Below are 16173 nucleotides of genomic sequence, written 5' to 3'. Positions count from 1 at the left end.
ATGCCCTGACGTGGGCCCCTCTGAGGCACCCTCTTCCCCCCATACCTCGCCACACCCTCATGGAGCATATCTTAATATTCCTTTATCTTTTTATAATCACAACATGGGTGCCATGATTCTGATGGTTGTGAGCCAACATGTGGTTGCTGGGATTTGAACTCAGGACCTTTGGAAGAGCAGTCAGTGCTCTTAACTGCTGAGCCATCTCTCCAGCCATTGTTTGGGGCAAGCCTACTTATTCCTGTTTGGTTGTTGTTGTTTGTATTATGATTCGTGTCCCAGATCTGTGATAAGTGTGCAGTCACCATTTATCTTTTAGTTCTGTTTACAAAGCATATATTTCAACACAGCTTCCCAACTTTGAAAAGAATCGAGAGTCAGTACTGGTTCAGCATGGATAGACAGTGGTGGTAAACGGACAGACCTGCATACCTGCTACTGATTCTGCTGACATCCTGATGTTCTGCAATGGGGAGTATTCAAAAATTCTTCCTTCTGTTATCTGGAGCACAGGGTCTTGGTGGGCTGACCAAAATGCTTCCCTGCTGGAGTGGGGGTTCACTGCCAGGGTCTCAGCAGAGCAGAATGGAGCCTGTTTGCTGTCTTCTGCAACCTTCCATGTAGGTAGGAAAAGACATAAGTCAGCCAAAGGGCTGGGGGGTGTAGCTCAGTTGTTAGAGCGCTTGCCTGGCATGCAGAATGCCCTGGCACATGAAGTGCTGTAAACACCTGCGATCCCAGCACTTGGAGAATATAGACAGGAGGGTCAGAAGTTCAAGGTCACCCTCAGTTACAAAGTGAGTTTGAGGCTAGCCTGGGCTCCATGAGACAGTGTCTGGCTTACTGAATTCATTCTTACTGTGGCCTGAATGCAGCAACCTGTGTTTTGTTGTAGTTTTTAAGGAGAATAGAGGACTGTGTTTGTAGTTTGTTGGGAGACCACTTGTCTGTGCATGGTACCCTAGGTCCCGTCCCCTGTACTACAGGGAAGGTCATACCATGTCTCCTGGCTCAGGTAGCTACTGGAGATGAATCTTTCTTACCTTTTTAAAATTAGGATAATCAAGGACTTCAGTTGCTAGGGGAGTACTTCTCTCAGGCCCCTAGCATGTTCCTAGTCCAACACTGCATTCTGATTCCCCGCCCCTAGGCAGGGTGTCCTACAAGAACAACCAGATCCAAGTATTAGCAATTAAAGAGCCCAGCCAGGTAGCCAACCCCACCCCACCACCAAAAAAGCCTGTAGGAAATGTGAGTTATTCATCCTTACCAAAGAAGTTATTCATCGTCACTAAAGGTTCCTTTGAGTTTTTATAACTTTAGGATCCTTTTAATAACACACTCGTTTTATATAATACTATCCAACTGTAATGCTGTGCACGGCCTCCACCAGCCCCTGCCCGCCAGCCCTCCTCGCTTTCCCCTCAGGCCTCATCTGTGGCAGGAACTTTAATCTTCCTCTTTGCATTTTAATGCTTATCGTAAAAAGCCTTATGAGAAGCTCCGGGCAGTTTCATTTCGAGAAAAGCGCACCCGGGCAGTCTTTGTTTCCTTAAACGCTAAGCTCCGTTTATGGTTTCCAGCTTTATGAGGGTCATTTGGTGGGCCAGTGTGGAACGGTAGGTCCCTAGGTATGCCAGCACCCAAGTCCCACCAGGGAGTCAACTAAGGCTCTCTCCCTTGACAAAAGTTCTCTGTCCCACACTAGTGTTTGGCATGCTTGCACATGTGCCCAGAAAGTCCGTCACGTGTGGAAGGTGGGCACAGCCCCTCCTCTCTGCCAGATGAGTGACTTCCTCGGGGAGGCTCTTCCTCAAGGGTGCCTCACCAAGCATCCATCACAGGAACGGAGAGGATCCCGCATTGTATGGTGTCAGGGAGGCAGAAGCGTCATCTCTAGGAGTCATGGTGACACAGAGTTTTCTAGAAGCTTGGGAGAGATGATGAATGAGCGGAGCTGCTTTGGAATGGAATAAATCCACATTCAAACTTGAGCCAAACTAGGGAAGAAAAGCAGAGGAACTAAACTCCTGGCTGCAACATGTTCAGGAGAGTGTGCCCCATGGGAGAGCGTGCCCCATGGGAAAATGTGCCCCACGGGACAGTGTGCCCCATGGGACAGCATACTCCAAGGAGAGTGCTCACATGAAAGAGCTTATGTCTAGGGTTTCCCTGAGAGAGTTTGTCCCCAGCAAAGTATGTCCAGGGAAGAGTGTTGCTAGAAAATGTGTCCCAGGGAGTGTTCCCTCAGGAACTCTCAACGTTTTGGGGCTGCTTCAACCCGGCTAGCAACACAGGTAATCTGGCACCTTGTCACCTGGACACAGACCCGTGATGTTGGTGCATTGATGGTCTTGTTGGGTATCTGCGTGGGAGTTTCATCTGTTCTGAGACATTTTAGGTAGGGGGGTGCACAGGGCCTCTTCGGAAGCACCTCAGATGAGCCAGAAGACGGCTTGAGTAGAGTGGCCTGTGTGCAGGTGTGTGTATGTGTGTGTATATGTATGTATGTGTGTGTGTGTGTGTGTGTGTGTGTGTGTCTCCTTATCCAGGAGGTACCACCAAGGAGGCTCTGGCACATCAATAAGAGGAAAGCCAGAGCAAGAACAGCTGTGACCTAAGTGTTTCATATGCCCTGCTCAGGGCTTTTATCAACAAGGAGACCAAATTCAACAGAGGAGCAAACCCCGCAGGTGCCCTCACTAAAGTGTACCCTAGGATTCATAAGCCAGCAGTCCATCACTGTCAGTGGGGGTAAGGGCCTGTCTCATGGTCCGTCTCTGCAGGTTCCTGGTGAGATTAAAGAAACGCCTCAGCCGTGGCCCTGGGTGCTCTAGGGAAGCTTCCAGAACCAACCTTTCCCCATTCCTGAAGTAGAGGTGGCAGGCACGACAACATGGTGTGTACCTATTACAAAGCCCAAGGCCACACTGTCAATTTCTCCTGTACTGCCTGGCTCTGATAAGCTGCACCTCTGCAAAGGGCTGATACAGCATTGTGTGCGCACACGTCATTAACTGCAGCTGCTTAATGTCTAGGCATAATCTGTGGCCACGCCCACTAGGCTGGCATGTGACCACGCCCACTTGCCTGACACGTGACTGTCCCTCTTCAAACAACCTCTGTGGCTTTTTATTATCCATCCTCCTCCTTATTCAGTGAAAACCCACTTTGTTTCTGGTTTCATCGAATTATTTCACACAGCTAGCATGACGCTTCAATCCATTGAAGTCCTGCAGGTAATATTTGTCACTTTGAAAAGTGCACCTTGGGGCTGGGAGATGACTCAGTGGGTGAAGTGTTTGCTATGTAATCATGGGGAACCTGAGTTCATATCTCCAGCACTTAGGTAACAAAAGTCAGATACGGCCACGCCACACATGCCTATAGCCCTAGCACTCAACAGGAGGGGCCAGGCAGGCCAGCCTCGCTGAGGGGAAGGGATTGGAAGCAACCTTTAGCTTGTACACAGCCAGGCACATATGCACACACACACACACACACACACACACACATACACACTCACTTGCACATGTGCACATACACTCACACACATGCACACAAATATACACACTTGCCCATACACACACACAGGCTCACACACATGTGCACATATACTCACACACATGTACACATACTCGTGCATGAACACACACATGCACTCGCACACAGGCATACACGCATATGCACACACATGCACACGCAGGGGCGCACACATGTGTCCACATGCACTCACTCATACATGCAGAATCATTGTCTCATGAGCTGGAGACTCCCTTCTTCCTTCCTTTTTCTTATTTTTGGGGGAAGAGAAAATGAAGCTAAATGTGCAGGAAGGATTTGTATATTTGGTTGGGGGAGGGGAAATTAATCTTCTCATAATAGTTTTTAAATTAAGTTTCAGGCCGGTCCAAGCCCTTTCCTCTCCACCCCTTCCTCTGATATCCCCTCTCTCATTAAAGCTCAGGTTTTGATGGCATTCACAGGGAGGCTGATTTACTGGAATAGAGACGCTCTTTAGGTCTTAAGTTTTGGAACACTCCCAGTGTGTCTGAACCCAGGTTTCAGATTTTACTGGCATTTTGTTGGCAGGGCCGTCTTTGGAGCCCTTCCTTATTTGAGCATGTTTCCTGACACCTTTAGCAGTATGGTCCTGTGTTTCTTAAATTTAAAAAGAGACCGGGGAGGAGGTGGATTTTTAAATAGAAAAGCATTTACAAACACAGATGGAAGGTTGATTCTAAGATGTCAAGCAGAAGAAAAAAGGCAGTTAAGCCTCAGAAATGGACACACAGACTTTATTTTTAAAGGTCAGGGAAAGGACCAGCGAGAAGACTGTTTCCAGAAACCCCAGCTGTGTGGACTCTCCTCTCCCTGTTGAAGTCACAGCAGGAAGGCAGCTTGTCTCGATACCCAGGGCTGTGTCAGAAACTTCAGCAGGCAAGGTCACAGGTGAACTCAGGGTCTCGCTCACCTGAAGGGAAACCTTGTAGACCTTGTTGCCAGGGTGATGGGAATGGCACGGGGTGGAGACTCTAAAGATGGCCCCAGAAGGATGCTCTGACCCCTGAGTCAGGAGGGACAAAGGAGAGTTTGCCCGTATTTCCCAGTTGATAGGAGCTGAGGCCTAAAGCTAACATCCCAGGAGAAAGCAGCCAGGCAAGGGCTGGCAAAACCACTTAGCCGGAAAAGGTACTTGCCACCAAGCTTGACAACCTGGGACTGAGGCCTGGCAACCCCTGTGATGGACGGATCAGACTGGCTTCATCAGCTGCCCTCTGACTTCCTCACGTATGTGTGCATACACAAAATGTTTTCTTAATGAAGGGGGCGGGGCAGGAGCATGTCTGTGATGTTATTACCTCTTCACCTTGATCCCATCCTGGAAGCATTAGCCAACCTGGGGGGGCGGGACGGGGAGACACAGGAACCCAGTTGGGGACATCCGAATAAAAAAGGCATGGTGCTCGCCTCAAGCGTGCAGATGCTGTACAACGACAATGTGCTGTGGCGCTGGCTTAAGGAGGAATCCTCTGAGAGCCAGCCAGCGGTGAAACTACTCAGACAGCAGAAGAGCTCAGTGAGGGAACGAGGTGAAATGTCCCACCAACGTCGAACCCAGCAGAAGCCAGTCTCGTAGGGGTGGAGAGATGGGTAGAAAGCAGAGTTGGCCCAGAGGGGATGGAAAATAACGATTTGAATGAGTACCTGTGCCAGCATTGGCTCCAGAACCAGGCTTGGTTCCCGGGGTCCCGCCGACACGGTGTGTCATGGAGCAAAGCCCTGCACTGAAGAAAGAGGCCCCTTGTCCTGTGGCGCAAGGAGCTGAGCTGGAGCTAAGCTTCCCCTGCACACTCTTTGTGCCCCTGGCAGGGCGGAGCCTGAGAGGAAGGAAGGGTGATGCTCAGGGCAGTGGCGGTGGAAGATGCTCTGGCTTTCAGGCCAGCTGGCAGGGTAGGAAGTCCTTCCTGACGGTTACCCTGAAGCACAGATGGAATTGAAGTGGAAAAGGGCTCGATGGGGGCCCGAGTGGGAGGGCGGGACTTCCCTCTACAGAAGAAACTCATTCCACGAAGCTTGCTTTGACCACCCAGGTGCTTCAGAAACTCCTTGGCTCTGTAGCTAAGGAAACTCATTATTTTATTATTTTATGTAAATTCGGCGAAGGGAAGTTGGCATGCTGGAAACAGCTTCCTTGGGAGAGGCCTTGCCTACGATGCTCAAAGCCCCAACACCACCACCAATAAACTAAAAAAAAAAAAAAAAAAAAAAAAAAAAAAGATTTTCCCCCCCCTGGGAATGTTGCTCAGTTGGTAAAGTGGTGCATGAAGTCCTGGGCGTGGCCCACAGTCACGTGGCTCACGTGTGGTAGAACATGCCTGTAATCCCAGACTCTGGAGGTTCACAAGTTCAAAGCCATCCTCAGCTACGCAGAGAATTTGAGGCTACTCTGGGCTCCACGTGAGACCCTGTCTTTAAAGAAAGGAGGAATGAGGAAGGGAAGGAGATGGGGGTGGGGTGGGGGACCAAAATTCATAGAAACAGGAAAAACAACTTCCCAGACTCATAGGGGGAAAAATGAACTTCACCACAAATTTGGTGGCGTTTAATTTTTGAAAATTTAAGATCTTATTTCAGTTGTTTAAAATAAAAGAGATTCCTTCCTCGGGTTTAGGGCTGATTACACAGAACGTTCCAGGAAACCTACAGCTCCCCAGAACTGTTAAACTAACACAGGTGCCTTTGAGGAGACTGACCAATGGCGTTCCTGTCTTCACATCTCACTGGTGAAGAGAGAGAGCAGAGAGGCTGAGGCAGGGGGATCTCAAGTCCAAGGCTATCCTGGCTACATATCAAGATCCCAAGACAAAACAGCAGGTCTTCTGTAGTGAACCAGCCCCCAACCCCCCAAACCTCCACTTCCTCAGCCATAAAATGTGACCACATGGTCATGATACCTGGGACCATTTGGGGGCATTTAAGGACTGGCTCAGTAAAAGGCACCAGAGAGCTGTGTACTGTCCAAAACCTTGAAGGATATTTCGAAGAGCCAAAGAGCCCACTCACTATTACTAGTTGGAGCTACCCTTCTGCATGGCTCGGTGGTTCATTTGTTCTTGAGATCTTAGTGAGATCTAATTGAGTGCTGTGCTGCTGGTAGGCTAAATAGTGGGAACCCCGGGGCAGTGGTGGCGCACGCCTTTAATCCCAGAATTTGGGAGGCAGAGGCAGGAGGATTTCTGAGTTTGAGGCCAGCCTGGTCTACAAAGTGAGTTCCAGGAGAGACAGGGCTATACAGAGAAACCCTGTCTGGAAAAAACAAAACAAAAAACAAACAAACAAACAAAAAGCCCAAAAAACAAAAGTAGCGGGAACCCTTTCATGTTGGCATCACAGAACCTAATGCCTACTCGAGGCATAACTGGAAAATAAGTAGAACTGTGTGCGCAGATGCAATGATGGCCTGCTGTGAAATCTTAGAGGAGTGGTAATTCTCTAACTTAAGCAATGAAGGAATTCATTCGGGGCAGGATATAAAATTAGCCCATAGCAATCAGTAGATTTTATCACAGGTAGTAACTGTGAAATATTGCGATATGTATTTACAACAGCAAAGAACCTGACAGGAATGCCTAAAGAGATGTATTTATGCAACATTAGACTCCTTGCTCACAGGGCAACTTGTCTTCACAAACGCTGCAATTCTCAAATTAATTTAGAAAGTGTATTTATACAAAACAGACAGACAGACAGACAGACAGAAACCCTCAATATCTGCAAAGGCCTGAGGAGAGCAGTGTGGAGGACGGGGCTCACCGGGTACTGAGACGTGCTTGGTAACTAAAGCTGTGTGACGTCAGCACAGTTAGGGATGGTGACCAACGCCAACAGAGAAGGAATCCCTTCCAGAGACAGCCCCGAGTACATTAGACCCTGTACCAAATGAAGGAGGGGTCCCACACCTCCACGGCAAGGGTGGGGAGCACATCTATTAACAAAAGGTTTCCCAACCAACAGTTCTGAGACAAACTGTCAGGAATTGGAAAAATAAAAAGCCAGGCCTGTACCAAAGTCTTATCCTCCTCAGGAAGGAACTCTCACCGGGGCAGGAACACATCCACACACAAGAAGCCAGTGAATTCCTGTATGACTCAGGGATGGGGAAAGAGTCTCTAGAACCTCTAGCCATGAAGCAAAAACAAGAGGCAAAAAAAGGGAGTAGTAGAAGACTATAAGCCAAATTAAATGATAAATAACAAACTAGAAGAAAATATTTGCAATAGATAGCATAGATCATTTCCCAAACACATAAGAACTCCTTAAATGGGCAAAAGACAAATGCACAGGTCCTAACTGGATGCCCCATGCACACACAAGTGTCGTAAGCCATCAGTGAAGATGTGGGGGAATGAAGGTCATCTCTAATTGGTCCATGAGTAGGTCAGGAGTGTCTGGGCATATCTCACAAAGTCACACGAGCCCTTGCTCTCTGACCGCCATCCCACCTCCGACACTTTAGGTGCAACCCTGACTGTGTCTCCATACATGTGATCAAGGTCTGAGAACACCTAAATGATGAATCAGTGTCGAGTTCTGCACCACACAGCAGTGAGCAGACAGGAATGAGGGAGACCTCATGGATGTGCCAAATATGCCCAGCCTACACCAGAGATTAGAGAGTGGAAGGAGGGAGACAGAGAGAATGATGTAGGTCCAAGGTGGCAGCTCTCTCTAAGGAAGAGAGAGAATGAAGAAAGCAGGCATGTGCCTACCATGTGCAGAGGGGGTCATGAGAGAATAGAGACAACTGAGGCTTGGCTTGTTTTTTTATCATAGAGGTGCAGTCCAGCTAGAAGGGACGGAGGGTGGGGGAGAGCGTCGTGAGAATGCCCCCACAGGCTCGTAGATTAGAATACTTGGTCCCCAGTTTGGGAAGAGTTGGGAGTGGGTTTATTGGAGGAGATATGTCATGGGGAGAGGGCTTTGGGGTTTCAAAAGATTCTCTCCGCCAGCATGGACTCTGTAGCCCTCTGAAACCCCAATTAAGTTGCTTTGGCTTTGGTGTCTTATCACAGCAGTAGAAAGTAACTAAGACAAAGCCACACACACACACACACACACACACACACACACCCCTAACTAACAACTTTATAACATGTAAAAGGAACAACAATTGGTGGGAGGGAGTGAAGTCGGGATCACCACCAAGCCTGATCACATGGGCAGAAGGGATGGCCGCATGGGATGAAGACGAAAAAGGACTCACTGTTTGCTTGTATGCCTCAGGCTGCCGAGGACTAGAACTACAGGCAAACACTCAACTCTTTCTCTCATGCGTTTGTTCTAGCAGGGCGGTCAGTCCTTCTGATCTCTGACCATAGCATTGCCTTAACAAACAATCATGTGCATTTTATAAATTAAAAAAAAAAAAAAAAGATTTGTGCACTTCATAGGTTGGAGGTTATATCTCAATACAAAGTAGAAAGCGGGAGCAAAAGAAAATAGTTAGAACTCAGAAGTCTTTTTCTTCTCAGAGTACTCCTTAGGATTCAGTTCTAGAAGCAGGCAACATAGTTACTGAGTCAGAAGGTAGTAAAAGATGACAAAGCTGGCATCCATGGGTGTCGGGAAGGTCTGCTTATGGTGGTCAGTGTGCATTTATTAGGCTCTTACTGTCTGACCCTGCCATCTTCACAGTTTATCTACATATCTGTTGAGATTGTGTGTGTGTGTGTGTGTGTGTGTGTGTATTTATTTGTTGAGACAGGGTTTCTCTGTATAGTCCTGGCTATCCTGGAACTGGCTCTGTAGACCAGACTAGTCTTGAACTCTGAGATCCGACTGCCCCTGCCTCTTTTTTTTTTTTTTTTTTAAGTTCCCGTAAGTTGGATAAATTCATGTGTTACCTTTGAACTTTGCTGTTCAGTGTGCACTTTGGGGCCAGCGTACCCTCTGAGGGTACGCTGTGTGTCTGTGTGTCAGAGCTCTTGTTATAATGATCACCAGTTGTCCTTCTGGGTCCTCACACTGTGACTCAGCTAACTGTTCCAATAGATCTTTCCCAGACTGTTGCTTTTCTAACTGATGAACGTGGCTGCGCCAGATCCCCACCAGTATGGGCTGCATCTCAATTAAACTTTTGCTCGCTGTTTTAGTTTTCCTATTGGCCAGTCTGCTCGGAGCACCCCTGTGCTGTCCTCTGTAATCAGAGCACTCGGTGTGGGGATTAGATCATCTGGACTGCAAAGAGATCCCGTACAGGGCTGCAGAAGTTTCAGGCTCAGCACAAGCAGGGCTTTTCTTCAGCATCCCTTTGGTACAAGGGCATCAAGAAAGGATGGCATCTATCCACGGTTGCTTTTTCTCTACTTAAAGCAGACTGCAGCAGCTTCATTTTCAGAAACGCAGCATTGACAAAGTTCATAAATGCTCCTTTGTCGACCGTGAGCTGTGCGGCTTGGCCCCCAGAGTTATCTCAGATAGCACAAATAAATCTGGCGGCCTCCAGTTGTCTCGCACAGGCATTAGCTCCTTCCTCCCCTGTCTCTGTTGCAGAGTTTCCTCTTGGCCTCAGCAGCATGGACTCACTCTGCTCGTTAGCATGGTCTGTTAAGTGCTGCCAAACCCCTAGCAGTTTGGTGTGTACGCTCCCTTAATCACTCCTCTTTGTTCTAAAAGTCCGCATTTGGTTTCTGAGCCACTCATGTTCCTGTGGCCCTGCCCCCACCCCTTTCCATTGCTGGGTGTACGTAGCGCTTGAACATCTAAGGTCCACGTGTTTAAAGAGCATTGTACATTACCCACCATTCTGAGAGCTTCTGCAGTCCGTTCACAGAATACTCAATCCCATCCCCCTCCCCCTCCTCCCATCCCCCTCCCCCCTCCTCCATTTACCCCGGGAACCCAGACTCGGGAATGGGACCCTCTAGGAAACAGGAGACACTAAATGACAATGTTAACCCTGCTGTAAGACAGAGACTCCTTCTTACAATTTCCCCCTTGTCCAGGACAAGCAAAAGACATTTTATTCTTGGCACCCAGGGGTGGGCAGGCATACTCCACCTCAAGGAGTGATTCATAGTGTCCAAGAGAAATACTGTGAGGATGTGTTTCACGTGTATTGGCACAGGTTGGGTTACTCCTGAATGCCTTGTTCTGCTCCTGCAGCTGTGAGGAAGACCCACGGTTGCACCAGCCAGACCCTGCCCAACATAGTCTTTGCACGAAAAGAAATGATAGGCTTCCTCCCCTATGCAAGTACTACACACTTCAGGGATACAGGAGGCAGCGGGTGTTGGGCGGGCGGGAGTGGGAAGGGGTGTTTTTTAAGCAGTTTCCTTCCCTTAGGGGTTCTTTTAGCCTGCAGGAGAGGGTGGGGAGCTACGCAGGGCACAGGCTTGCTTTAAGGGGCACTGCTTGCAAGAATCTTGAGGAACGCTTCAGACTGACATGTAACTTCTTGTTAATACACAATACCAGTTTGTCCTCTGCCCTGCTCAACCCCTGTTCTCCCACAAATGATGATGGATGGAAGGAAGGGAAGGAGGGAGGGAGGGAGGGAGGGAGGGAGGGAGGGAGGGAGGGAGGGAGAGAAAGAAAGAAAAGAAAGAAAGATATTCACAGAAAGATGATTCATAATAGATGCACACACATATAAGTACACATAGATTGATAGATGATACATACATATACATGTCACATACATACATATATATAGATATGCATAAATAGATATATAGATATCTACATAGATGCATGCATACATATATAAGTACATACATACATGAATGGATGGATAGATAGATTCACAGACAGATTCACAATAGATAAATGCATACACACATATATAAGTACACACATATAGATAGATAGATGATTGATAGATATATTTAGATATATTTAGTGGGAGGGAGAGGGGGGGGAGAGAGAGAGAGAGCTTGGCTTTGGCCATTAATACCTCCTGCTCTGAACTATATCCGATTGATGCCAAATCAGCAACTTCGGGAAGATGGAGAAGTGTCTTAGCATGGAAATAAAATGCAGAGAGCAAGACTTGGAGGAGACCCTGGGAGTGAAGGGCTCTGGGACGTGTGCTCGTTTTCCTTTGCCCCAGATATCAGCCAGTCAGGTAGAGATGCATGCGGTTACGCTTTGCCACTTAACCCCAAAGAGGCGTTTGCATTCTTTTCGGTGAAACTGTTCTAAAAGCAGACCCGAAGCCCAAACAGACCCAGGGTTCTTGGGAATTCTCAAAAGGTGTTGATTTATTTACTGCAGCTAAAGCGTAATTAGTTCTCAGGGGATGGGGTATCTCTGAAATGCTCTACTGCCCACATACTGGCTTTCGGAGTAATCAGAAACGTGTGCATGTTCAAACAGAAATGCACTGTAAGTAAAAACAAATGTCAGACACTGTTGTCACTTGAAGGTAGATACGAGGTAAAGGGAAAGAACTTGATAACATCGTCCAAAGAACTGTCTCCTAGCAGTCAAGCCAAGCACCAGCCAGGCTGACCCCACTCTCCTCCCTCCACCCCTGCCCCTCTCCACTCTCTTGCTCTTCACCCCTTACTTCACCCCTGTGCTAGTTCCTACCAAAGGCTGTGAGGGAAACGACACCCCTCCTTTCTACAGCTCCGCAGGTCGTTGGCCCTTCCTGACCACCATGCAAACGCACACACTTGTCCCCGTTCTGTCCGAGCTGCTGGCCCTCCTCTTCGTGTCCGTTCTAACTGACCAGTTTTTCCCATCATTTGCAGGTTGATGTTTGAGATGCCGCAGGAAATGGGCTTAATTGCCATTGCAGTTCGGCAGACCCAGGGCAAAGGTCAGTCATCGTTTGTTGTCATTGCTGTTATTTCCCTTTCCCAAAATCCACGAGTCTCCTGGCCAGAGAGCTCAGTGTGTGCTGAACCCTGAGACCACTCGAGTTTAGCATCTTTCCATTTTAACAGCCCCCTGAAATGGGGCACGGGAAAAGGAGAAGGCCCATTGACTTCAGTAGAGCACAGGCAGTCTCCCAGTCCACAGTTTGTTAACTACGCAGTGTTTGCATTTGATGGCTGTCACGCCTGCTAACCCACGCTCCCCATACATCCTGCAGGTTGTGATGGAAACGAAGTTCTAAGACATTTACTCTCCTGAAGGTCCTCGGTGAGGGTCTGTTGGAGTCTGTAGTAAGCTTACATCACATTCAGAGGCCTCCTGCTCACCAGCCCCCACGAAATGGCACTGGATCTGTGCCTGCTAAAAAAAGAGCCGGTTTCCACCACCTGCCTCTTGCAGACCGAGAGTCTGCGCTGTTCCAGAGCCATGGTGGGACCAGCAAGGGCAGAGATCCCACCAGCGTCTGTAGGAGGCATGGGTGAGGCTTTACAGGAACATGGGTCATGTTCCTGCCAGCCAGCAGCCAGCACCAGACCACCCATATCTGCTCTCGCTCAGAGCAGAGAGATGGGAGTCTGCTACTTCTTTGATTTGAGCATAAGACAAAGAAGAAAAATATATTGCAAAAAGCTATGGGAGTCTAGCTATGTAGCTCAGGCTGACTTTCAGCTCCCAAACTTCTTGCTGCAGACTCCCAAGTGCTGAAATTACAGATAAATACCACGCATGCACACCATCCATTCCCACCAGAGATGGTAGAGTTCTTAAAAGATGATACTCTAGAAGCATTTTTAATTAACCTGTACCTCTCAGTTTGATATTTTCTTTTCCTAACTTCAGCTTTAAAAAATAAGTAGCAGCTTAGAGACTTGCTATCAGGGATCATGTGTGTACATACACGTATGTGTGTACATATGTGTGTATGTGTGCATGTGTGTATGTACATGTATATGTGTGCATATTTGTATGTGCATGATGGTATATGTACATGTGTGTACGTACATGTATATGTGTGTACATGTGTGTATGTGCATGTGTATGTGTACAAGCATGTGTGTATTATGATACATGAGCATGCATTTATGTGTATTGCACATGTGTGTTGGTACGTACACTGGTGTGTACAGCCAAAAGGTCAGTGTCATCAAATGTCTTTCTGTCACTGTACCTGGATCTCACCGATAGGCTAGACTAGCAGGCTACAAAGCCCCTGAGAACCCATCTGCCTGCCTGTATCTCTTCCACACTTGGGTTACAGCAAAGGCACCACCATGACTGGCTCTGTGTGTGTGCGTGTGCATGGAGGAACCTTGGTTACTCTCCAGTTTATTTATTGAGGCAGGGTTGCCCCATGACCCTGGAGTTTGACAATTCTAAGTAGTCTATCTGGCCAGCACCTGGTTTCCCCTCCCTCTGTCCCCAAGTATCCTCATGCTTGTGTGACAACCACTTTATTGTCAAGCTGTCTGCCCAGTTTCTTGCCTGTCCTTTTATGTGGGTGCTACGGATCCCCAGGCGTGAGCTGTAAGTACTTTACAGACTGAGCCATCTCTTCAGCCCCCGGGGATTGCTTGATAGCATTCAGCCTGGAGCTCAGGCTGGGACTTGCCCAGCATGCACAGAGCTCCAGATTTAATCCAGCACCAAACAGTGCGAAACCTTTCACACTACTACCACTGAAGGCACGGCTCTGGGTTTCCATGGACCACACAGCCAGTACTACCAGAAGCACTTTTCCATTTTCACCCACATGCCCAGCCATGTGGTAGCACACTTTAAGACATTAGTTGTCCAAGCACAAAATGCAGGGGTCACCCTCATTATGTTTCCGCAGCAGCGGGGTGTGTGTGTGCGCACATGTGTGTGCAGATATTTGTACAGGTATGGTATATATATGTCCATGTGGAGACCAGGAATCAGCCTTCGGTATTGTTCACTGGGAGCTGTCCACCTTATTTATTTATTTATTTATTTATTTAGACAGTGTCTCTCTCTTGGGGACTTGGAGCTTATAGATTCAGCTAGGCTGTTCCAGCCGGAGAACCCCAGGGACCTGCTTGTCTCCATCTCCACAACACAGGATTTTGAGTACACACCAGGTTTTTATATGAGTACTGGAGACGAAACTCAGGCCCTCACACTTGTGTGGCAGGCACTCTACTCACCAAGCTCTCTTCAGACCCCAGAGCATTTTTCTCTTGTCGCATGAATCCCTAGAACATCAAGGTGTGTCATGAAGCACAAACAAACTCTAGTGGGACATTTTCTCCGGGAGTATCCACATAGGAAGCAGTCTTCTCTCAATGACTCTGTCTTCCAGGAAGGGGCCCGAATGCCTGGCTGAGCCCCGTGGGATGTGCTCTTTCCACTCTGCTGGTCTTCATCCCCCTGAGGTCACAACTGGGACAGAGGATTCCATTTGTCCAGCATTTGATGTCCTTGGCTGTGGTGGAGGCAGTGCGGTCTATCCCAGGGTATGAGGTACGTGTGACTTCATGCAGTCTATCCCAGAGTATGAGGTGTGTGTGTGGCTTCACTGTCCTTCCCTTTCCTGCGGAGCCTCCAGCTCAGCCTTTCCATCTGTAGCTTGTGTTTGCACAATCGGCAAAGACATCACCAGAGTGCGTGTGGCACCATTTGAAGTAGGTACTTTTGGCTGGGGCCACAGCTCAGGGGTAAAGTGCTCGCCTGGCATGCCTGTCTTTTACAGTGCTACTGTGGGTAATTGCTTCCACAGAGTGTTTTCCAGAATCTCTTCCGGGGCTGTCTGCCAGGTCTCTTAGCATCCTAGTGAGGAGGAGCTTTTCTTTTCTCTTGATGAACAGATTGCATCAGATTGTTGGGCTGGGTGGGAGCTGTGTGTGTTTTCAGTTTTAAAGGGGGGCTGTTTTATGGACCCAGCTAACTGTGTCCTCTTACCCTCATGTCCGAGGGGCAGAGCTGCTCTTAGTCTGTGGCTGATGGAGTTCACAGCTGGGTTCTTTTGATGCTGTCTCCCGCACTGCAAGGACAGGCATGCTAGCATCCTTATCCTTGCCCAAATAACCCCACTCCTGGTTACCCCACTCCTGGTTGCTTTTCTGTTGCTGTAATAGGATACCATGGCCATAGCAACTTTTAGAAGAAAAGATTCACTCTGGCTTACTGTGTCAGGGGAAGGAGAGTCCACCATGGCATGTCCTGTATAAGATGACTTCCACTTTGAGTGGAGGGTTTTTTTTTTTGTTTTGTTTTGTTTTGTTTTTTTGTTTTGGTTTTGGTTTTGGTTTTGGTTTTTTTCAAGACAGGGTTTCTCTGTATAGCCCTGGCTGTCCTGGAACTCACTTTGTAGACCAGGCTGGCCTCGAACTCAGAAATCCGCTTGCCTCTGCCTCCCGAGTGCTGGGATTAAAGGCGTGCACCACCACGCCTGGCAAGTGGAGTTATTTTTATTCATTTATCTTACTTTTATGTGATGTATTTTGATCTTATCACCTCCAACTGCTCCCCCACCCCCACCCTCCCTTAACACATCCCCCTCCCAATTTTATTTTCTCTAACTTTTTTTTTTTTAATCTACTGAATCCAATTATTGCTGCTCCATGTTTGGGCATGGGTGTGGGATCATGGTGGCTTATTGGTGGCCATGCCCCTCGGGGAAGAGGATGCCCTCCTTCAGCATTCATTAGCTGTAAGAGCTGCTCAGCTATGGGTTGTGGGATTCCTTTCCCCAACCATACTAAGTTTTTGTTGGTTCAATCTTGTGCAGATCTTTTTCAGGGATCCATAAGTACAGTGTTTGACAGA

General features: G+C 48.1%; 1 protein-coding gene and 1 long non-coding RNA gene across 8 annotated transcripts in view; one reads left to right on the top strand and one right to left on the bottom strand.

Annotated features, from left to right (window-relative positions):
- Hlcs (holocarboxylase synthetase (biotin- [propriony-Coenzyme A-carboxylase (ATP-hydrolysing)] ligase)) overlaps window positions 1-16173 on the top strand; it is a 185934-nt gene that overhangs the window by 161563 nt on the left and 8198 nt on the right. For all 7 annotated transcript variants that reach the window (NM_139145.5, XM_030248919.1, NM_001360045.1 and 4 more), the window contains 2 exons: window positions 12261-12328; window positions 14708-14868. In NM_139145.5, the coding sequence (NP_631884.1) occupies window positions 12261-12328; window positions 14708-14868 (229 nt within the window). The remainder of the gene's footprint in view (window positions 1-12260; window positions 12329-14707; window positions 14869-16173) is intronic.
- Window positions 354-5552, bottom strand: LOC115488625. Its single transcript, XR_003951877.1, has 3 exons — window positions 5209-5552; window positions 1044-4900; window positions 354-613 (listed from the first exon to the last, which is right to left on the bottom strand). It is a non-coding gene; the product is annotated as an uncharacterized LOC115488625 (long non-coding RNA).

This window comes from Mus musculus, chromosome 16 (genome assembly GCF_000001635.26).
Source record: "Mus musculus strain C57BL/6J chromosome 16, GRCm38.p6 C57BL/6J".
Classification (NCBI taxonomy): domain Eukaryota; kingdom Metazoa; phylum Chordata; class Mammalia; order Rodentia; family Muridae; genus Mus; species Mus musculus.
This window is presented reverse-complemented; position numbering and strand designations above follow the sequence as displayed.